Raw genomic sequence first — 23459 nt, forward strand, 5'->3', positions numbered from 1 at the left:
GTTTTGCCTTCCCAAACTCTGCCCTTCCCCAGAAGGAGAAGGAGAAAAATGACCAAGTTCCAGGTAAGTTGGGTTTGCCTTTCTGTTCCTTAAAATGACATGTCGTAAAGACTGGATGCATTTTTCCCCTGCTTGGGAAGGGTAAAAGGGAACCCAAGGCACATAATTGTTGTATACCAGGCTCTTGCACTTTGTTTCCAAACAATTGTGTGAAAATTAATAGATATTCTTTTAAAAATGACTTCCATATTACAGACGTGTTTACAAATCAGTTTTAATTGGTCCCACATTCTTTCTCATTTGTATTGACATGCCTAGATTTGTAATCATAGTTTAAGTATCATTTTGAATTTTGCAAATGTAATTTTATGTTACCTACACTTTTTTTTTTCCTACACTTTAAATAGTCATATCATTTCCCATAATTTACCTACTGCTTTACTCCATTCTTCATTTACAGGCAGGTTTTGCCATTTTAAAGATGTTTGCAGTAACAGTTTTCTTACATATAATCTTTCTTTCCATACGGAAATTCTTGAGATTTAAGTCATTTTTTTTCTCTTTGAAGTTTAGGGACTCCATTGTTTTCTCACAAGAGGTGCCTCCCATTTTGTGATAAGAATGTCTAAAGTATGGTTTGGTGCAGCAGAGTCCATCTCAGACTGAACTCTGAAAATAATTTTAGTTGTTTTCAAACAAGAAAAGCTAGATTTGGAGCATGCCTGGCCAGCTCAGTCTGTTGAGTGTGTGAATCTTGATCTCGGGGTCCTGAGTTCAAGCCGCATGTTGGCTGTAGAGCTTATTTAAAAATAAATAAATATTTTAAAATAATAATAAAGAGCTAGATTCTTTTTTTTTTTAAAGATTTTATTTATCTATTCATAGAGACACAGAGTGAGAGAGAGGCAGGCAGAGACACAGGCAGAGGGAGAAGCAGGCTCCATGCAGGGAGTCGGAGGTGGGACTCCATCCCAGGTCTCCAGGATCACACCTCTGGCTGCAGGGGGCGCTAAACCACTGTGCCACCGGGGCTGCCCTAGATTCTCTTTTTTATTCTAAGCTAAACCATGTGTGTATTATAGTTGAATGTTTGTTTTATTCATTAACATGTTAATATGTTTTAAAGAAGTACATATTTAATTTTAAAAATCTTTAGCACTGGGGCGCCTGGGTGGTTCAGAGATTGAGCCTCTATCTTTGGTTCAGGTCGTGATCCTGGGGTCCTGGGATCAAGTCCCACATCAGGCTCACTGTGGAGAATCTGCTTTTCCCTCTGCCCATGTCTCTGCCTCTCATGAATAAATAAATAAAATCTTTAAAAAATAAAAATCTTTAGCACTAGGGATTTGCCAGGCATTTAACTCTGTGGAACAGCTGTGTGAGGATGTAGATGGTCTTATCTGCATTTTAACATGAAAAAACCTTGTGAACCTTCAGATACCTACTGAAATCTACTCAGTGCCCAGGGACACTAACGTTCCCATCGCCTAAGCTGGGAGTTTCAGGTGTTCAATGAGAGTAAATGGAAAGACCCAGAAGAAAAGAGACTTCTCTATTCAGGAACCTGAAGCCAAGCTTCATGTGTGCTGGCATGTCTGGTAGACAGAGGACTCCAAAAATAATATTGTCCTCACCTTATTCCTTTTCTCAGTGGCTGTCTCTTCTTTTCAGATGTCTTAACTAGTTGTTTAGTATATAGATGCTCAGAACTCAAGCTAAAGTTGAGATAATTTTTATTTCCATACAGAAAAATTTGTGAGACGTATAGGAAACAGGAGTCGGGGTTAGGGGTTGGGGGGTGAAGGTGGGAATCTATACATACTAGGAAAAAGGCTTAATATTCTCAATAGGAATTTTACTGATCCATAAGATACTCCAGCAGGATTATGAATAAAGGAAATGTACAAGTAATATAAAAAAATCAAAAGATTTTTTTATTATTTGAATATAGTTGACAGTATGTTGAAACACAATCTTTTAGGGATGCCTGGGTGAGCTCAGCAGTTGAGCATTTGCCTTTAACTCAGGGCGTGATCCTACATCAGGGATTGAGTCTCACATCAGGCTTCCTGCATGGAGCCTGCTTCTCCCTCTGCCTATGTCTCTGCCTCTCTCATGAATGAATGAATGAATGAATAAATAAATAAATATATTTTTTAAAAAGACAATCGTTTAAAAAAATTAAATAAGTGGAGGGGTGCCTGGGTGGCTCTGATGGTTGAGTGTCTGTCTGATTCTTGGTTTTGGTTCAGGTCATGATCTCAGGGTTGTAAGACTGAGCCCTGAGTCAGGCTTCATACTCAGCACTGAGTCTCCTTGAGATCCTCTCCCTCTGCCCCTCCCCCTTCTCACTCTTTCTCTCCCTCTCTCTCAAATAAAATCTTTTTTAAAAATTAAAAAAAAAAAATTAAGTGGAAATTTTTTAAAAAAGTTGTTTTTATCACTTAACCAAATTACCCAACATTTAAAAAATAAGATAATGTCCAATTTTGGTCAGAATATAGAGAATCAGGGATACTTCTAATCTCTTACAGGAAGAGTTAATTGGGAAAATTGTCATTATATTAGCAAAATAAAGGTGCATATTTTTCAACAGTGCAATTGCCATTTCTTGGAACTTATCCTAGGGAAGTAACAAGACAGTTGGCAGAGATCTATATAAAAATGTTTTCTGCAGCATTTTAATAGTTAAAAAATTTATTGGGTTGTTTAATTACTTGGAATCATTAAATATATCCTAGATCACCATTTTTATGGAATACTATGCAACCAGGAATAATGAAGATAACAGTAATAGTGATGGCTGACATTTGTTGAGTACTTAATGTGTGTCAGATGCTGCCCTAAGTCCTTTAGTCTCATTTGAGCCCTTCAAGTGCCTTATGTGGTACTATTGCACAGATAAGGACATTGAAGTATTGAGAAGTTAGGTGACTTGACCAGGGTCCCAAAGCCAATCATGGACAGAGTCTTAGAGGTATTTGGTCTCCAGAACATATGTTCTTAACCTCGACACTGATTGTTGCTGTGATTGACAGGTGGGGCATGCTCCTGAGAACACAGGTCCCTGCCCTGGAGGGGTGCTAACGGCCTGTTCGATGGGCACATGCTGATGACGGAGTAAAGGAGGGGGCACTATTCGATGCTGTTGGGATGAATTAACTCAAAATTTCTTACAAAATTTGGCTGTATTGGTCAAATTGTAAAATATGTGTATGACATGATTTGACAATGACAGTTCTAGAGACTTAACTACATAAGGGCACCATGGGGGCACCTGGGTGGCTTAATCTGTTAAGTGCTTTTGGGTCAGGTCATGATCCCAGGGTCCTGGGATGGAGCCCCTTGTCGGGCTCCCTGCTCAGTGTGGAGTCTGCTTCTCCCTCTCGCTCTGCTGCTCCCCCTGCTTATGCCCAATCAAATAAATAAATCTTTTTTAAAAAATTAAAAAAATAGGGATCCCTTGGTGGCGCAGTGGTTTAGCGCCTGCCTTTGGCCCAGGGCGCGATCCTGGAGACCTGGGATCGAATCCCACGTCGGGCTCCCGGTGCATGGAGCCTGCCTGCTTCTCCCTCTGCCTGTGTCTCTGCCTCTCTCTCTCTCTCTCTCTCTCTGATGTGACTATCATAAATAAATAAAAATTAAAAAAAATTAAAAAAATATAAAGGGCACCATGTTACATGTACGGAAGTGTTTTTCTTCTCTTTCCTTCTCCCTCTGCGTTCCTCACATTTTTGGTGTGATTGTGGAAAGGGAAGAGGAGAAGCTGTTACTAAGGACAGTTGCTTAGATCTCAGAATGGGGAACCACTTTCCACATACTCCCTCTGCTGCCTCAGTGCTACCCCACTGCCAGTGGCCCGGTGGGTGCAGGATTGAGGTGTGTGTGCTTGGTGTTGTAGGAGGCGGTGACATTCAAGGACGTGGCCGTGGTCTTCAGTGAGGAGGAGCTGGGGCTGCTGGGCCCCGCCCAGAGGAAGCTGTACCGAGATGTGATGCTGGAGAACTTCAGGAACCTGGTCTCTGTGGGTGAGGACAGGTTGTTTCTGTAACTCATCCCCTCAAGCAGGGTTTCTTAACCTTGGCACTCTTGACCTTGAGGGGCAGATAATTCTGTATTATGAGGACTGTCCTCTGTATATTAGGATGTTCAGTGGCACCAGTGGCCTCTACCCAGTAGTTCAAGGCATCAGGACTTCTCAGATATCAGTTTTCAAGTCCCTTTGGAGCACGGAGACCAGACGTTTCTAGTCTTTGCTCCAAGGTAGATGTTATCTCATGTAAATGAACTATAGAGGAACCGTTAAGCTTGTCTTCACCTGGCTCGATAGCTTGTAGATCATGGCCCATTGGTGGGTCAGGAATTTAATTTAGTAAATTGCGTCATCAGTCTTGTAGAAGACTTGGAGAACAGAGGAACAGTATCAGGGCTCCTTAGAATGGTGCACATAGGTGCACATGGCAGCAGTAACTGCAGGCTGTTTACAGTGAGGGGTCTCAGACTGGGAAGGATATAATAAAAACAGACTTTGGTTAAAAACAGTTCATCTGAGGGGCTTCTGGGGGCCTCAGTTGGATAAGCATCTGACTCTTGGTTTCAGCTCAGCTCATGATCTCAGGGTTGGAAGACTGAGCCCCGCCATCAGACTCTGCACTTGGCAGGAGTCTGCATGAGTTTCTCTCTCCCTCTGTCTCTCCTCCCACCTCATCTTAAAAGAATAAGAAACAGTTCATTTGATCATTTATTTCAAGAATTTGTGTGGTAGTAATATATTTCTAATGATACCAAGTGTATTTACTATGGGTAGTGATAGGAAAGTGTTTGATAAACACTGCTTTGGGCAAGGGCATAGTACATTATGGGATTGGAACCAAAATTTTCCAGTACTTTTGCCCTTAATGTTTTTCACTTTTTATCTTTTTGTAGGGCATTCATCCTCCAAACCAGATGTGATATCCCAATTGGAGAGAGAGGAAAAGCTTTGCACAAAGGAGTTCCATACTCAAGGAGGTAGGCACTCGGCTAAGAATCATGTAGCTGGGGTCCTTATAGGTGGCAGTGTCGTCTGCCTCTGTTCTGGATAACCTTCATGCAGCAGCTAGAGAGACCCTTTGAAAACATTAAACACATCATGTCCCTCCTCTGCTTCAAATCCTCCATAATCTTCTCCCTTCACTCAGAATCAAACCAGAAGTGTTAGGGGCACCTGAGTGGCTCTCAAGTGTCCGACTTGTGGTTTGGACTCCAGTCATAATCTCAGGGTCATGAGCTCGAGCCCCCATGTCTGGCTTTGTGCTCAGTGTGGAATCTACTTGAGAGTCTCTCTCCCCCTCTGCCCCTGCCTGTGTTCTCCCTCTCAAATGAAACAAAACAAAACAACAAAATCAAGAAAATCCCAAAGTATTCAAGGGGGCTGGAAGGCCCTATGGTATGTGCTCATTCCCCCAGCTTAAACATTCATTCTACATCTTTCTCCAGTCACACCCTACCCCCCGCCCCATTTGTCTGCCAGCCTCACTTGTGTCCCATTTAGCACAAATATGCTTTACACGTCAGGATCTTTTCCATTCGCTTCTCTGGCTGGATTGCTGCCAGCCCATGAACATTGGAACGCCCTGGCTTCTTACTCACTCATGTCTGTGAGAAGCCCTTTCTTCCAAGGCCTTCTCTGACTACCACTTAAAATGCCGTATCCTGTCACTCTCCATGTCCTTGACTTGTCTTAATTGTGTGTAAGCACTATACTGCCAGACTTACTAGCATATGTAATTTTTAAATTGTGGCAAAATATACATGACACAAAATTTATGTTAACCATCTCTCAGTGGACAGTCCAGTGGCATTAAGTACGTTCACATTGTTGTATAACCATCAGCGCTGTCCATCTCCTGAACTTTTCCATCATCCCAAATTGAAACTACACATTAGATAATGACTCCCTGTCTTCCCTTACTCCAGTTCCTAGTAACCACTATTCTTAACTGTATCTATGGATTCGACTATTTCAAGTACCTCATGTCAGTGGAATCATGCAATATTTGCCATTCATGTCTGGTTTATTTCACCTAGCATGATGTCTTCAAGGTTGATCATGTCATAATATATGTCACAATTCCCCTCCTTTTGGGGGCACCTGGGTGGCTCAGTAGTTGAGTGTCTGCCTTCTGCTCAGGGTGTGATCCTGGGGTCCTGGGATCAAGTCCCGCATTGGGCTCCCCACAGGGAGCCTGCTTTTCCCTCTGCCTCTGCTTCTGCCTCTGTGTATCTCTCATGAATAAATAAATAAAATCTTTAAAATAAAATTTTCTTCACCTGTTGATGGACATTTGGGTTGTTTGTACTATTTAGTTATCGTGAATAAGGCTGCTGTGAACATGGGTGTACAAATACCTGCAAATCCCTGCTTTCCATTTTTTGTGTATATACCCAGAATAGAAATGCTGGATCATATGATAATTCTATTTTTAATTTTTGAGAAACCACCATACTGTTTTTCACAATAGCCACACTATTTTATGTTCCCACCAGCAGTACACAAGGGTTCCAGTTAATCCTCACCGACGCTTGTTGTTTTCTGTGGGTTTTTTTTTAATCTGAATTATAACCACCCTAATGGGTATGAAGTAGTATCTTGTTTTGATTTGCAGTTCTCTAATAATTAGTGATACTGAGCATCTTTTCATGTACTTGTTAGCCATTTGTGTATCATCTTTGGAGAAATGTCTCTACAAATCTTTCTTCCGTTTTGAGTCAGGTTGTTTGTTTTCTGTTGAGTTTTAAGAGTTCTTTGTATTCTGAATGCTAATCCCTTACTAGATTTGTGATTTACAAGTATTTCCTCATTCTGTGTGTGACCTTTTTACTCTATTGATAGTGTCTTTTGATGCATAAGAGTTTATAATTTTCATGAAATTCTCAAATGTGTCTGCTTCTTTTGATCCCTGTGCCTTTGGCGTCATATCCAAGAAATCATCGTCAAGTCCAATGTTATGAAGCTTTTGCCCTCTGTTTTCTCATAGGAGTTTTATAGTTTTAGCTCCTATGTCTAGATCTTTAATGCATTTTAAAGTAATTTTTAAATATAAAAAGAATGGTCTGATTTCATTCTTTTGCATGTGGATATCCAATTTTTCTAGCACCATTTATTGAAAAGACTGTCCTTTTTCCCACTGAATGGTCTTCACACCCTTGTCAGAAACCATTTGACTGTGTATGTGGTGGTTTATTTCTGGGCTTTCTAGACTGTTCCTTTGGTCTATTTGTCTTTATGCCAGTACCCCACTGTTTTGACTACTGCAAGTTTATAGTAAATTTTGAAATCAGGAAGTGAGTGCCTCCAACTTTTTCTTTTTTTAAAGGTGGTTTGTTTTTTGTTTTTGTTTTTGTTTTTTTTTTTTGGCTACTCAGGGTCCTTGAGATTCCATGTGAATTTTAGGATGGATTTTTCTGTTTCTGTATTGTTGGGATTTTGATAGAGATTGCATTGAATCTGTAGATCCTTTTGGGTAGCACTGATGTCTTAACAGTATTAAACCTTCCAATCCATGAACATGGGCTCATTCTATTTTTTTATGTTTTTCATTTATCAATGTTGTATAGTTTTCAGTGCACATGTCTTTCACCTCCTTGGTTAATTCCCAAGTATTTTATTCTTTTTGGTGCTATTGTGTATGGAACTGTTTTTTCAATTTCCTTTTAGATTGTTCATTGTTTGTATGTAGAAATGCAGCTGATTTTGTGTTAGATTTTGTAACTTGCTACTTTGCTGAATTCATTTATTAAACGATTTTTATGTGGAATCTTTAGTTTTCCACATATATGATCATATCATCGATGAACAATTTTACTTCTTCCTTTCCCATTTCGATGCCTTTTATTTCTCACCCAATTTCTCAGGCTAAAACTTCCAGTACTGTGTTGAATATTAGGGACAAAAGTAGGCATCCTTGCCTTATTCTTGATATTGGAGGAAAAGCTTTCAGGTCTTTTCACCATTGAGTCTTAATGTGTGATGTGTGTTTTTCATTTATGACTTATTATGTGGAGACAGTTTTTTTCTATTCCTAGCTTGTTGAGAGTTTTTATCATGAAAGTATTTTGAGTTTTATCATATGCTTTTCTACATCAACTGAGATGATTATGTTTTTTTTCCTTTATTTTGTTAATGTGGTATATCACATTGATTTTTTGTGTGTTGAACCATCCTTGCATTTCAGGAATAAGTCCCACTTGGTCATGTTGTAGTATCTCTAATATACTACTGAATTTGGTTTGCTAGTATTTTTGGATCAGTATTCATAAGGCATATTTGTCTGTAGTTTCCTTTCTTACTGTGTCTCTCTCTCTGGCTTTAGAGAGAGGTCAGGCAGTACTGGCCTCACCATGTAAGTAAGGAAGTTTTCCCTCCTTTTCTGTTTTTCTTTGGAAGAGTTTAACAAGGATTGTTGCTCTTCTTTAAATGCTTGGTAGAATTCACCAGTGTAGCCATCTGGTCCCTACTTTTCTTTGTTGGGAAGTTTTTGATCACTGATTCAATCTTTTTAGTAGTTATAGGTCTATTTAGGTTTTCTGTTTCTTCATGATTCAGTCTTATGATATGGAATTTATCCATTTTATCTGTCATCCAGTTTGTTGGCATACAATTATTCATAGTGCTGTCTTATAATCTTTTTTGTTTCTCTATAGTCAGTAGTGGCATCCCCACTTTAATTTCTAATTTTAGGAATTTAAGTCTTCACTCTTATCATAGCCACTCCAGCTAAATGTTTGTTTATTTTGTTGATCTTTTGAAGAACCAGCTGTTTCTCATTGATTCTTTTTCTGTTTTTCTGTTCTCTAGTTTATTTACCTCTGCTCTTTGTTATTTCCTTCTACTACCTTTGGGTTTAGTTCTTTTTCTTCTCTTTTTTTTTCTAAGAGAGCATATGCAAGCAAGGGGGAAGGGGCAGAAGGAGAGGAAGAGAGAATCTCAAGCAGGGTCCACACAGCATGAAGTTTGATGTGGGCCTGGGTCCCACAACCTCGCGATCATGACCTGAGCTGAAATCAAGAGTCAGACATTCAACTGTTTGAGCCACCCAGGCACCCAAGTTTGTTCTTTTTTTTTTTTTCTTTTTCTTTTTAATTTTTTATTTATTTATGATAGTCACACAGAGAGAAAGAGAGAGAGAGAGAGAGACATAGGCAGAGGGAGAAGCAGGCTCCATGCAGCAGGAGCCCGACGTGGGATTCGATCCCGGGTCTCCAGGATCGCGCCCTGGGCCAAAGGCAGGCGCCAAACCGCTGCACCACCCAGGGATCCCATCTTTTTCTAGTTCCTTATGATATACACCATTTTTTTAATGATGTAAGGTTTTATTGTTGATTTGAGATCTTTTTTATTTTTCTAGTTTTACTGAGGTAACATTGACCTAATGTTGCCTAAGGTGTACAACATAATGGTTTGATATTTGTACATATTACAAAATGATTACTGTAATAAGTTTAGTTAACATCCATTACCTCATATAGTTAATTTTTCTCCTTGTGATGAGAACTTTTAAGATCTACTCTTTAGAAACTATCATACATATAATACAGTATTGTTAACTGTAGTTATGTTGAACATTACATTTCCAGAATTTATGTTTTTTTAAGACTTATTTATTTATTTGAGATAGAGAATCTCCAGCAGACTCCCTACTGCGTCCAGAGCCTGACCTGGGCTCAATCTCATGACCCTGAGATCATTACCTGAATGGAAATCAAGAGTCAGATGCTTAACCAACTGAGCCACCCAGGTGCCCCTTATTATCTTATACCAGAAAGTTTATACCTTGTGACCACTTTTACATCATTCCCCCACCCCCTCCAACTCTGGCAACCTCAGATATTATCTCTGTTTCTCTAAGTTTGATATTTTCAGATTTTACATATGAGATCATACAGTGTTTGTCTTTCTGTGTCTGACTTATTTCACTTAGCATAATGGCTTCAGGGTCCATCCATGTTGTCACAAATAGTAGGATTCTCTTTTTTATGGCTGAATAGTATTCCTGTGTGTGTAAGTGTCCCATTTTCTTTATTCATCAGTTGATGCACATTTAGATCGTTTCCATGTCTCAGCTGTTGTAAGTAATGCTATAGTGGACATGAGGGTGTAGAGATCTTTCAGACAGTGATTTTGTTTCCTTTGGATATATATCCAAAAGTACAATTGCTGTATCGCTTTTTAATGCAAGTATTATAGATACAAATTTTCCTTTTTGCACTGCTTTCACTGTATCTCCTAAGTTTTGGTATATTGGATTTTCATTTTTTTTTTAATTTAAATTCAATTAGCCAACATATAGTACATCATTAGTTTCAGATGTAGTGCTTAAGGATTTATCAGTTGCATGTAACACTCAGTGCCCATCACATCACATTCCCTCCTTAATGCCCATCACCCGGTTACCCCATCCCCACCCACCTCCCCTCCAGTGACCCTCAGTTTGCTTCCTTTGGTTAAGGTTTTTCTCCCTCTCTGATGACGTCTCATTCAGTTTTCCTCCCTTCCCATATGATCCTCTGTGCTAGTCCACATATGAGTGATTTTCATTTGTCTCAAAATATTTTCTAATTTCCTTTGTGATTTTTTCTTTAATTTATTGGTTATTTACAGTTTTAATATCCAAATATTTGTGAATTCTTAGGCTTCCTTCTGCATTTGATTTCTTGTTTCAATACCGTGATTAGGAAAGTTTGTTATAGGATATCAATCTTTTTAAATTTGTTAAGACTTGTTTTGTGGCTTAACATATAGCCTGCCCTGGAGAATGCTCCATGTGTACTTGAGAAAAATGCATGTTCTGCTGCTATTAGGTGACATTTTCTGTTCATCAGCTTGTAGTATTAAGTTCTCTATTTCCTTGTTGATCTTTCATCTGGTTCTATCCATTACTGAAAGTAAATATTGAATTCTTCTATTACTAATAATAGCTATTTGTCTCTTCCATTTGGTTTATATTTGCCTCATATGTTTGGAATTCTGAGTTTAGTGTATACATGTTTATAATGATTATATCTTCTTGGTGCTTTGACCCTTTATCAATATAGATTATTTCTTGTAATAGCATTTAAAAGTCTATTTTGTCTGACGTCAGTATAACCATCCAGCTCCCTTTTGCATGGAGTATCTTTCTATCACTTTCGAGCTATGTGTGTTCTTAGATATAAAGTCTCTCAGCCATTAGAAACAACGAATATCCACCATTTGCTTCGACGTGGATGGAACTGGAAGGTATTATGCTGAGTGAAGTAAGTAAGGACAATCATCATATGGTTTCACTCATGGGGAATATAAAAAATAGGGAAAGGGATCATAGGCAGAGGAGAGAGAAAATGAGTGGGAAAAATCAGAGAGGGTGACAAAACATGAGAGACTCCTAACTCTGGGAAACGAACAAGGGGTAGTGGAAGGGGAGATGGGTGGGAGGATGGGGTGACTGGGTGATGGGCACTGAGGGAGAGCACTGGACGGGATGAGCACTGGGTGTTATACTTTATGTTGGCAAATGGAACTCCGATAAAAAAATATACAGAAAAAGATAGAGTGTCTTGTAGACAACATATATCTGGGTCATGTGTTTTTAGTCCATTCTTCCAACTTATAATCACTTAGGGCATGTAATCCATTTATATTTAAAGTAATTACTGATAGGGAAGAACTTTTGTCATTTTTTTTTTTGTTTATTTATTTATTTATTTATTTATTTATTTATTTATGATAGTCACAGAGAGAGAGAGAGAGGCAGAGACACAGGCAGAGGGAGAAGCAGGCTCCATGCACCGGGAGCCCGACGTGGGATTCGATCCCTGGGTCTCCAGGATCGCGCCCTGGGCCAAAGGCAGGCGCCAAACCGCTGCGCCACCCAGGGATCCCTGTCATTTTGTTTTTTATATTTGTTTCATGTATGTCTTAAAGGTTTTTTGCCCCTCTTTTCATTAGTGCGTTTGTTTATGTTTAGTTGATTTTTTTTGTAGTGACACATTTCAATTCCATAATTTTTATTTTTATGATTTTTATGATTTTATTTTATTCATGAGAGGCAGAAAGAGAGAGAGGCAGAGGGAGAAGCAAGCTCCATGCAGGGAGTCTGACGTGGGACTCGATCCCGGGTCTCCAGGATCACGCCCTGGGCTGAAGGCAGTGCTAAACCGCTGATCCACCGGAGCTGCCCCCATAATTTTTTTTAAAGATTTATTTTAGAGAGAGAGTGTGCAAGCAAGGGGTGGGGCAGAGAGAGAGAGAATCCTCAAGCAGACTCTCCACTGAGCATGGACTCAGGGCTTGATCCCATGACCCTGAGATCATGATTTGAAATCAAGAGTTGAACCCTTAACCAACTGAACCACTCAGGCATCCCTCAATTCTATAATTCTCACCAGATCTAATATGTGCGGGTTATTGCCATACTAACCAATTAGTCAAGATACCAGCTGAGTGTCATCTTGATTCTGACACCATCTGTCAGGATATAGTGTCAGATCCTACAGGTTAAGAGCTTAGTCCTACAAGATTCCCACCTCTCACCCTGTAGCCCCTTTCAGAGGCCAATCACAAGTCCAGGTTGTTAACTGTGCTTCAGAGGTTCCTGCAACCCCCACCTTGGGTTCAGTTAATTTGCTTGAGTGGCCCACAGAACTCAGATATGGTTTACTTACTAAATTGTCAGTTTATTATAAAAGGATATAACCCAGAACAGCCACATGGAAGAGGTGCATAGGGCAAAGTACGTGGGAAGGAGTGCAGAGCGTCCAGGCTCTCTCTCTGAGCTCACCACTCTCCCTGCATCTCCACATGTCCCCCAACCTGAAAGCTCCCCAAAACCCTTCCTTTCAGATTTTAATGGAGGCTTCATTACTTAGGCATGATTGATTAGGTCATTGGCTATTAGTGATTGATTCAGCCTTCTGCCCTTCTCCCTTTCCCAGAGGTCAGGAGGTGGGATTGAAAGTTCCAAACCAGTCTGCCTCCTTAGAGTATTTCCAGAAGTCCACTCATTAACCTAAACTCAGATGTGGTTGAAAGAGGTTTGTTAGGAAGCATAGGACACCCATGTCACCTCTATGGCTGTGGAAGGACTTCAGGAACTGAGGACAATAATAATGTAACAATGATACTCCCGCTGTACTTTTGTCTTAGGAAATTCTAAGGGAGATGCCTGGGTGGCTCAGCGGTTGAGGGTCTGCCTTTCACTCAGGGTGTGATCTCAGGGTCTGGGATTGAGTTGCACATCAGGCTCCCTGCGAGGAGCCTGCTTCTCTCTCAGCCTGTGTCTCAGTCTCTCTCTCTTCTCTCTGTGTCTCTCATGGATAAATAAATCTTAAAAAAAAAAAGGAAATTCTAAGGATTTAGGGATCTATGGTCCAAGAACTGAAGACCAAAATACATGTTTATTATAAACCACAATATCATGTTTTATAGGGTTCAGTGGATAGGTTTTATAGATCTTTAGCTTTTCAAAAGAATTTTATTTTTCGACACTATAAATAGAACTATTTCATTTCTCAGTTATGCTCTTTTACAACATAGGAAATACAATCGGTTTTTGACATCAACCTTGTAGTCTGCAGTCTTCCCATGTTGGTACATTCTAGAAACATTTTAGTACCTTTTTTATACATTCCTATAGACTTTCTGTGTAGAAAATTACGATCTACAAATGTGTATTCTTTCCAGTATGAATGCCGTTGGGTTTTTTGATGGTTTGTTTGCCTGATGCGTGTGCACAGCATTCAGTCTTTTACCACTGATAATGATACTTAGTCATACACTTTTTTGGGGGGTTGAGTTCCCGTCTTAGTTTCAGTTTTTTTCTTTATCGTGAATGGGTAACAGTATATGTATGTACGTATTTTGTAAAATGCTTAGTCTGCATTTACTGAGATGATTATAAGATTTTTTTCCTTCATGCTATGAATATGGTAAAGTGCATTGGTGATTTCACATGTTAAAACAAGCTTGCATTCCCTTCTATTAAAAAACAAAATTTAGCTGACTAAATTTTAAAGATTTTACTGGCTTTATTCAGTGATTCATAAATCAGGCAACATCATTACAGCAGATAGAAAAGCTCCCAGAGATCTATATAAAAGATTTCGACAGCAAAATGGAACAGGAGCAAGGCAATTATAGGAGGCAAAGAGGTTGGTTATTGCAGGGTTACCTTCCTTTAAGAGGATACAGGGGATTCCTACTACAGCTGATCTGGGGATTCCTGATTGATTGGTTTAAGATCCCATTTCTGGGTTAGCCAAAATTGTAATTAAGTCTTGGTTTGGTGGCATGGGGTATAGCATAAGCAACTCCATTTGGGTCCTCTTGTCTTGTTTTTATTTTTATTATTTTTTTAAAGATGTATTTATTTGAGAGACACAGAGACATAGGCAGAGGGAGAAGCAAGCTCCCTGTAGGGAGCTGGATGCGGGACTTGATCCCAGGACCCTGGGATCACATAGATGCTCAACCACTGAGCCAACCAGGCGCCCCTGTTTTTAACACTGGGATTAACCCCACTTATTCATGATGTACTAGTGTTTTTTTATTATGTTTCTAGAAACAAGATTCGTTCTTTGTTAAGGATTTTTGCACTTTATGTTGAGGGGTTTTGATTTGCCATTTTCTTGAGACTTGATGTCTTTGTCTGATTTTGATATCAAGTAACACTGGCCTTATACAATAACTCAAATATACCATCCTCTTATATTTTCTGAAAGGATTCATATAGGGCTGGTATTACTCCTTTTCTGACTGCTAATTGGAATCCACTGGTGAAGTTGGTGTTTTTGTGAGAATGTCTTTATGAATTAAATTTCTGAACTATTTAGATTTTTTGCTTTTCTTGCAACAGATTTGGTAATTTGTATGTTTCAGGGAATTAGTATATTTTTAAAAATTTGAGTTGTTGAATATATCTCCTTATTTTAATGCTTCTAAGATCTATAGTAAAATTCTATCTTTCATGCTTAATGTTGAACTTTCCCTACTTGTTTCATTTGATTTTTACTCTGATTTCCTTAATTCCTCTTTTCATGGCTTCTTGAGGTGGAACCTTAGGTTTTTCATTTTACACTTTGTTTTCTGATATAAACTTTTAACACTATAAAATTATCTGAGTTCCGTTTAACTGCACACCAGAAATAGAAATATAATGAATATTATATCACAAAGTATTTTCTAACTTCCCATGAAATTTCCTGTTTGACATGTGGGTTATGTAGAGTATATTTAATTTTGATATTCTTAGGACTTTTCTGGATATCTTAAGTTTTTTAAAATCTAATTTTTTAATTGAAGTATAGTGGACATGCAGTGATAGTTTCAGGTAGGCAACATAGTAAATAGACAACTGTATATACATTATGCTACTATCTGTCAGCATACAGCACTGTTACAATACCGTTGATTGTATTACTTATGCTGTACCTCTCATCCCTGTAACTCATTCATCCCACAGTTGGAATCCTGTACTTCGTACTCCCTTCACCTATTTTGCCCGCCATTCCCCCGCCCCCACCAGCAACCACCAGTTCTCTGTTATTTACAGGCCTATTTTTGCTTTGTTCATATGTTTTGATTTTTAGATTCCACCTATAAGTGAAATCAAAAGGTATTTGTCTTTTTTTTTAAGGATTTTATTTATTCATGAGAGAGAGAGAGAGAGAGAGAGAGAGAGAGAGAGAGAGAGATGGGCAGAGGGAGAAGCAGGCTCCATGCAGGAAGCCTGATGTGGAACTCCACCCCAGCCCCAGGATCATGTCCTGAGTTGAAGGCAAATGCTCAACCACTGAGCCACCTAGGCGTCCCTTCTTTGACTTATTTCACTCAGCATAATGCCTTCTAGGTCTACCCATGTTGTTGCAAATGGCAAGATCTTACTCTTATGAGTAATATTCCATTGTGTTTATGTCTGTGTGTATACCACCCACATATTTTATCAGTTCATCTGTTGATGGACACTTGGGCTGCTTCCATGTCTTGGGTCTTGTAAATAGTGCTGCAGTAAACAGCACTATTTTGAATTCGTGTTGCGTTTTTTTTTTGTGTGTGTGTATGTGGGTTTTTTTGTTTGTTAAGTACCCATTAGTGGAATTACTAGCTTATGTGCTAATTCTATTTTTAATTTTTTGAGAAACCTTCATACTGTTTCCCACAGTGGCTGCAAATTCCCACCAGTAGTGCACAAGCATTCCTTTTTCTCCACATCTTCACCAACACTTAAAATTTTTTAAATCAGATTTTTATTAATTCAAATTCAGTTAACATATAATGTATTATTAATTGCAGAGGTAGAGGTCAGTGATTCATCTGTCTTATATGATGCCCAGTGCTTGGGACTCCTGTGTGGCTCAGCGGTTTGGCGCATGCCTTTGCCCTGGGGCGTGATCCTGGGTCCCGTAATTGAGTATCGTGTTGGGCTCCCTGCATGGAGCTTGCTTCTCCCTCTGCCTGTGTCTCTGCCTCTCTCTCTCTCTCTCTCTGTGTGTCTCTCATGAATAAATAAAATAAAAAAAAAAAAAGATTTAACACCCAGTGCTCATTACTTCATGTACCCTCCTTAATGTCCACTGCCTAGTTACCCCATCCCCCAGTTACCTCTTCTCCAGCAACCGTTTCCTGTGATTAGGAGTCTCTTACAGTTTGTCTCCTTCTCTGATTTCGTCTTGTTTTATTTTATCCTCTCTTCCTCTGTGATCCTCTGTTTTGTTTCTTAAATTCCACATGAGTTAGATCATATGGTAATTGTTTTTCTGTGATTGACTAATTTCACTTAGCATAATACTCTCTAGTTCCATCCATGTCATTGCAAATGGCAAGATTTCATTTTTTTTTTGATGGTTGAGTATCATACAATATTCCATTGTATATATCCACATCTCCTTTATCAATTCTTCTGTTGATGGATCTATGGGTTCTTTCCATAGTTTGGTTATTGTGGACATTGCTGCTATAAACATTGGGGTGCAGGTGCCTTTCACATCACTACATTTGTATTTTGGGGATAAATACCCAGTAGTGCAATTGCTGGGTCGTAGGGTAGCTCCATTTTCAACTATGAGGAACCTCCACACTGTTTTCCAAAGTGGCTGTACCAGCCTGCATCCCCACCAACAGCATACAAGGGTTTCTGTTTCTCCGAATCCTCATCAGCATCTGTCGTTTCCTGACTTGTTAATTTTAGCCATTCTGACTGGTGTGAGGTGGTATCTCGAAGTGGTATTTCCCTGATGCCAAGTGATGTTGAGTATTTTTTCATATGTCTGTTGGCCATTTGTATGTCTTCTTTGGAGAAATGTCTGTTCCTGTGTTCTGCCCATTTCTTGATTGGCTTTTTTTTTCCTTTGGATGTTGAGTTTGATAAGTTCTTTACAGATTTTTGGATACTAGCCCTTTATCTGATAAGATATTTGCAAATATCTTCTCCCATTCTGTTGGTTGTCTTTTGGTTTTGCTGTTTCCTTTGCTGGGCAAAAGCTTTTTATCTTGGTGAAGTCCCAATAGTTCATTTTTGCCTTTGCTTCCCTTGCCTTTAGAGACGGGTCTTACAAGAAGTTGCTGCAGCCAAAGAGGTTGCTGCCTGTGTTATCCTCTAGGATTTTGATGGATTCCTGTCTCACATTTAGGTCTTTCATCCATTTTGAGTCTACCCTTGTGTATGCTGTAAAGAAATGATCCAGTTTCATTCCTCTGTGTGTGGCTCCAATTTCCCCAACACCACTTGTTGAAGAGACTTTTTTCCATTGAATATTCTTTCCTGCTTTGTCAAAGATTAGTTGACCACAGAGTTGAGGGTCCATTTCTGGGTTCTCTATTCTGTTCCACTGAGCTCTGTGTCTGTTTTTGTGCCAGTAACATACTGTCTTGGTGATTACAGTTTTAAAAAAAAAGATTTTATTTATTCATGAGAGAGAGGCAGAGGGAGAAGCAGGCTCCCTGCAAGAAGCCCGATGCAGGACTTGATCCCAGACCACTGAGCCACCCAGGCGTCCCATGATTACAGCTTTATAATACAGCTTGAAGTCCAGAATTGTGACTCCTCCAGCTTTGATTTTCTTTTTCAGCATTCCTTTGGCTGTTTGGGTTCTTTTCTGGTAGGTTTGGGTTTTTTGGAGATCTTATTTTCCTTTGTAGGAGTTAGGTTTTGTTGTTTGCCACCAGGAACTAGGCAGCTTCCTCCCAGCCTCATCACACACTCACCAGGACGGATGAGGCAAGCAAAAACACAAATTTTGCACAGCTTTGAGTACATCTTTTACTTGGTTAAACATTATCTTGGTTGTTGCAGCTCAGCTAGTTTTAAATTTTTTCACAAAATGTTTGTATGATGTTGGTTATTTGTTGCTCCTGTGTGGGACCTAGGACTGGACCATCCCACTCTGCCCTCCTGCTTACCTCTGTCACTCTTTTAGCTCTTTGAGTCTATTTCAGACAGTCCTAAAGACCTTGTCTGACACTGCTGATACTCATCTTAGGTAATTCATTGCTGCCACTTTATCTTATTTTTTATTCCTTCAAGTAGGCCATATTTTTCCTGGGTTGGCTGGAGTTTTGTTTTGGTTTTTGTATGCTTTTATGTTGTTGAAAGTTGGGCATTTGAGAAAGCATCTTTTGAGACCAGCTATTTTCCAGGAAAGACCTTTACTAATGTGCAAGGTGTGTTCTGACCTCCTGGGTTTCCCAATGGTGAGGGCTTAAGGTCATCTCAGAATATTCTGAGCATGTGTCTTGCCTGGGCCTACGTATGTGTGTTTTTTTGTTTTTTTTTTTTTTTTTGTTTTTAATTCCTTCATACACAAAGATGCTCTTAAGTGTCTGAATCCCCCAAAGACTATCACCCTAGCTTTATGGGGACATAGGTGTTCACTTGTGTTCCTTCACACACAATCTTCTCCCCAGCCTTCTGTGGGTCTGTAGTTCCCCTGAAGCTCCCACGAGGCCTGCTGCAGCTTCCTATTGGGTTTCCTCATCGTGTCCCCAAGTCAGAGCAGACACCTGTCCCTCTGGCAGCCCCCAAGCAGGGTAGAGTAGCACAAATAAAGTTAGCTCAGCTCTGCTTTGCCTGCTTTGAAGTAGGGAATTGGGAGGTAGGTTTCTGCATCCTTCAAATGGGACCTTACCATAAGTAAAAATACCACTATGTTTAAAAGTAGCTGCATATGAGAAGGGGGGAAAGCCTACACAGCCACAGGTCAAGACACATGCTCAGAAGAGACCCAAGACCTTAAACCCTCACTCGGGGCTACTCCCAAATTTCCTCCCATTTTAAACGTGTATTTTTTTTTCTATTGGACCATCCCTTGTTTGCTGTAGATCTTTGTTTTTCAGCTAGCCTCTAGTTTTTAACGTTTCCCCTGGGGAACAAGGGTTTGGAGCTCTTTCATTCACCACCTTGTTGATGTCACACTCTCTGTACCTAATTCTTTGTTCTTTATCCTTCCAGGAGGCAGGAATCAAAAGGAGATGGAGACTTTTCATGAAGCAGGAATAAGGTGCCTTTCATTAGGGGAGCTTTCATGTTGGCAAATCAAGAGACATGTGAGCAAATTAACCAAAAATCAAGACTCTGTGATAAATATTCAAGGAAAGAGTTCTCAGCTCCCCGACCAGTGTGATTCCCCCTGTCAAGTTGGAGCAGGAATATGTATTCAGGCTTCTGTGGAGGACAGCTGTATAATGAATCTTATAGAGGATCATTCTAATATTATTGAAAATCAAGAATTTCTGGCCCAGAGAACTCCGAATTCTTGGAGTAAAATATATCTCAGCGAAATGCAGAATTATCAGAGAAGTTGTAAGCAGACTCCAATGAAAAACCAGTTATGTATATTTGCTCCGTATGTTAACATTTTCAGTTGTGTTTCACACCACCATGATGATGATACAGTGCACAAAAGAGACAAAGCTCACAACAACAATTGTGATAAAGACATCTTAAAGGTGTCCCCTCTCACCCAGCAGACCTACCACTGTAGCGAATGTGAGAAAGCCTTCAGTGATGGCCCCAGCCTTGAACTCCATCAGCAGGTACACTCTGGAAAGAAGTCCCCCCCTTATAGCACACACGAGAAGGACCCTGGTTATAGCTCAGCTATTCCTGTTCAACAAAGTGTTTACACAGGAAAAAAACGCTATTGGTGTCATGAGTGTGGGAAGGGTTTCAGTCAGAGCTCAAACCTGCAAACTCATCAGAGAGTCCACACAGGGGAGAAGCCCTATTCGTGCCTTGAGTGTGGTAAGAGCTTTAACCAGACCTCACATCTTTATGCCCATTTGCCTATTCACACAGGAGAGAAACCCTACAGATGTGAAAGTTGTGGGAAGGGCTTCAGTCGTAGCACAGATCTGAATATTCATTGCAGAGTTCACACTGGAGAGAAACCTTACAAGTGTGAGGTGTGTGGGAAGGGCTTCACTCAAAGGTCACATCTCCAGGCCCACGAGAGAATCCATACTGGAGAGAAACCATATAAATGTGGAGATTGTGGTAAACGCTTTAGTTGTAGCTCAAATCTTCATACCCATCAGAGAGTCCACACTGAAGAGAAACCCTACAAGTGTGATGAGTGTGGGAAGTGTTTCAGTTTGAGCTTTAATCTTCATAGTCATCAACGAGTCCATACAGGAGAGAAACCATACAAGTGTGAAGAGTGTGGGAAGGGTTTTAGTTCAGCCTCAAGTTTCCAGAGCCATCAGAGAGTTCACACAGGAGAGAAACCATTTCGATGCAACGTGTGTGGTAAAGGCTTCAGTCAAAGCTCGTATTTTCAAGCCCATCAGAGGGTCCACACTGGAGAAAAACCGTACAAATGTGAGGTGTGTGGGAAGCGCTTCAATTGGAGCTTGAATCTTCACAATCATCAGAGGGTCCACACAGGAGAGAAACCTTATAAATGTGAAGAGTGTGGGAAGGGCTTTAGTCAAGCCTCAAATCTTCAAGCTCATCAGAGTGTCCATACTGGGGAGAAGCCATTCAAATGTGATGCATGTCAGAAGCGATTCAGCCAGGCCTCACATCTTCAAGCCCATCAGAGAGTCCACACCGGAGAGAAACCATATAAATGTGATACATGTGGTAAGGCCTTTAGCCAGAGGTCAAATCTTCAAGTCCATCAGATAATTCACACTGGAGAGAAACCGTTTAAATGTGAGGAGTGTGGGAAAGAATTTAGTTGGAGTGCTGGGCTCAGTGCTCATCAGAGAGTTCACACAGGAGAGAAACCATATACATGTCAGCAGTGTGGTAAAGGCTTCAGTCAGGCCTCACATTTCCACACACATCAGAGGGTCCACACTGGAGAAAGGCCATACATATGTGATGTCTGTTGTAAAGGCTTCAGCCAGAGATCACATCTTGTCTATCATCAGAGAGTCCACACTGGAGGAAATCTATAGATGTGAGGTGTGATGTCGTCTTTGTTAAAGTTCACGTCCTCATCTCTACTGGAAGATCAATGCTGGTAATTGTGGAATGTTCCTTCCAAACTCAGAAGCCTCAAGGAATCTTCACATGCAAATCAGCTCTGTAAAATGCTGTTTTAAGGACTCAGTTGGGAGATAAATTCTTTGCAAACATCACATTTAATAGATGAGAGAAAACCTATAAATACAATCAGTGTTTATACGAGAGTTCTGAACGTCCCAGTTTTCAAGATGCAACACAAAAGAATTTCAAAGTTCATCTGAATTTACCCAGGAAAGAAGCCTTATAAATGAAGACAAGGGGGGCAGGACTTTAATGAAAGTATAATGATGGACAAATAAAATTAATGGCAACAGCAATGTAACCTCCATGTAGGGAGGGAGGTTTTTCACTACTTTATCTCTACCATGTAGAAGTGTGCTTGGCTCATAATAGATGCCCAGCAATTACTGAACAAAGTGAGAAAATCTAGGATAAATATTTGGAAATTCTACTCCCCTACCCTGATTTCATAACAACATACTCAAAGGGAACCCTGCTAGTAGCCTTAATGAGATTAATTTCTGGAAACATTCAAGTACAGAAAATCATGCCATGCTGCCATCCACAGTAATGCAAATTTGGACGAATTTGTGAATGGCCCCCATCCTCCATCTGGCCCTGGTTTGTTGTAGTCAGGACATGTGTACAGTGTAATATTTAGTATCATTAGTTTGTATTTTATAGACTAAAAAAATACTGTTTTTAATCTAATAATATGATACAACAATTTATATGCTTGGAAATTTTGGATCCTAATACATTAAGGTAGGATTTCACTGTAACTCTTTGAAAGTTTAAAAGTAGTTATTAATGACAAGTTTTTTAGTAAACTTGAATTGTTAGTAATTGGTTTCTTGTCATTATTTCTCTTCAGGCTTAGGTCAGATTGCCTTCTCTGTGTACAATCCTGCAGTACAGACCTCTATAGGCAGGGGTTTTGGCAGATTTCAAGGACGTTAGTTTTGTCACACCCCAAGTGGAGGGTGGAGCAAGAAACCTGTTGAATTCTTACTGAAATTTCATTAAATATAACAGTTTAGATGGATTACCATTTATACAGCATTCTGTGTTCAACACCTCTTGTCAGGAATGGACAACATGAGTTGGTCAATGTATACCAAGATACCCATTGACCTGGCAATCTTAGCACTAGATGCTTTGCTCAGGAGATTGATTATAGCTTAAATGAGTGTGTACACAAGGATGTTTATGCTGATTTAAAAAATATATATATTAGCAAAATATTGGAAGAGCTATGTTCTAATACATAGCTGCACACAGACCTGGATCTGTAAGGACAGACAGAGGAAACTAGGTTAGAGCCTTCCCGGTATGTGTGGCCCAAATAATAATATGTATACCTACAGATGTACTTATATTCACAGAGGTAATATGTAGAGAGACTTTCACTGACATGCTACCCCGTTTACTCTGGCAGAGAGGCTTAAGATGGTTTTAGCTTTTTGAAAAATTATTCAGTGACCATTATTACTGTTTACCAAAACAGTGAAACTATGAGACAAAATTACATGAATAAATGAATATTCCTTAAAGCTAACATATGGCTTTATCTCATCATAGGGCTTGGAGATCTGATAGATACGCATGAAAGGATGTTCATCGTTTTCATAATAGCACACTTTGCATTCATCAGTTGAATCAACAAAACAATTGTTTATCCATTCAGTGGAATACTATGCAGAATCCAATGAAAAAAATTAATTTACGGTTACTAACCTTGGTATGCATAGAAAAGTGGCCAGAGACATAGCACTTTATAGGAGATATATAATAAATCTGTAATGCCCCCTTTAAAGGTAACCAGATCGTATTCGTACCTATAGGTCTTTTATGATTTGTATATAGGATAATCTTATATGTATGAATATGACCTGATTACTTTAAAAATTTACTATCATACCCTTTTAAACTTGTAATGTTTCAAGAGTGTCTTAAAGCCTTTATTTTCAGCTT

General features: G+C 39.6%; 1 protein-coding gene across 1 annotated transcript; it reads left to right on the forward strand.

The window, feature by feature from the left end:
• The first annotated feature begins 1 nt into the window (after position 1).
• On the forward strand, positions 2-22331 carry ZNF235 (zinc finger protein 235). Its single transcript, XM_038528659.1, is given in 5 exon segments — positions 2-63; positions 3902-4028; positions 4927-5010; positions 19464-21399; positions 21401-22331. Coding segments are annotated over 5 exon segments (2190 nt in total). The 5' UTR covers positions 2-48; the 3' UTR covers positions 21429-22331.
• Positions 22332-23459: the final 1128 nt, after the last annotated feature.

This window comes from Canis lupus, chromosome 1 (assembly GCF_011100685.1).
Source record: "Canis lupus familiaris isolate Mischka breed German Shepherd chromosome 1, alternate assembly UU_Cfam_GSD_1.0, whole genome shotgun sequence".
NCBI lineage: Eukaryota > Metazoa > Chordata > Mammalia > Carnivora > Canidae > Canis > Canis lupus.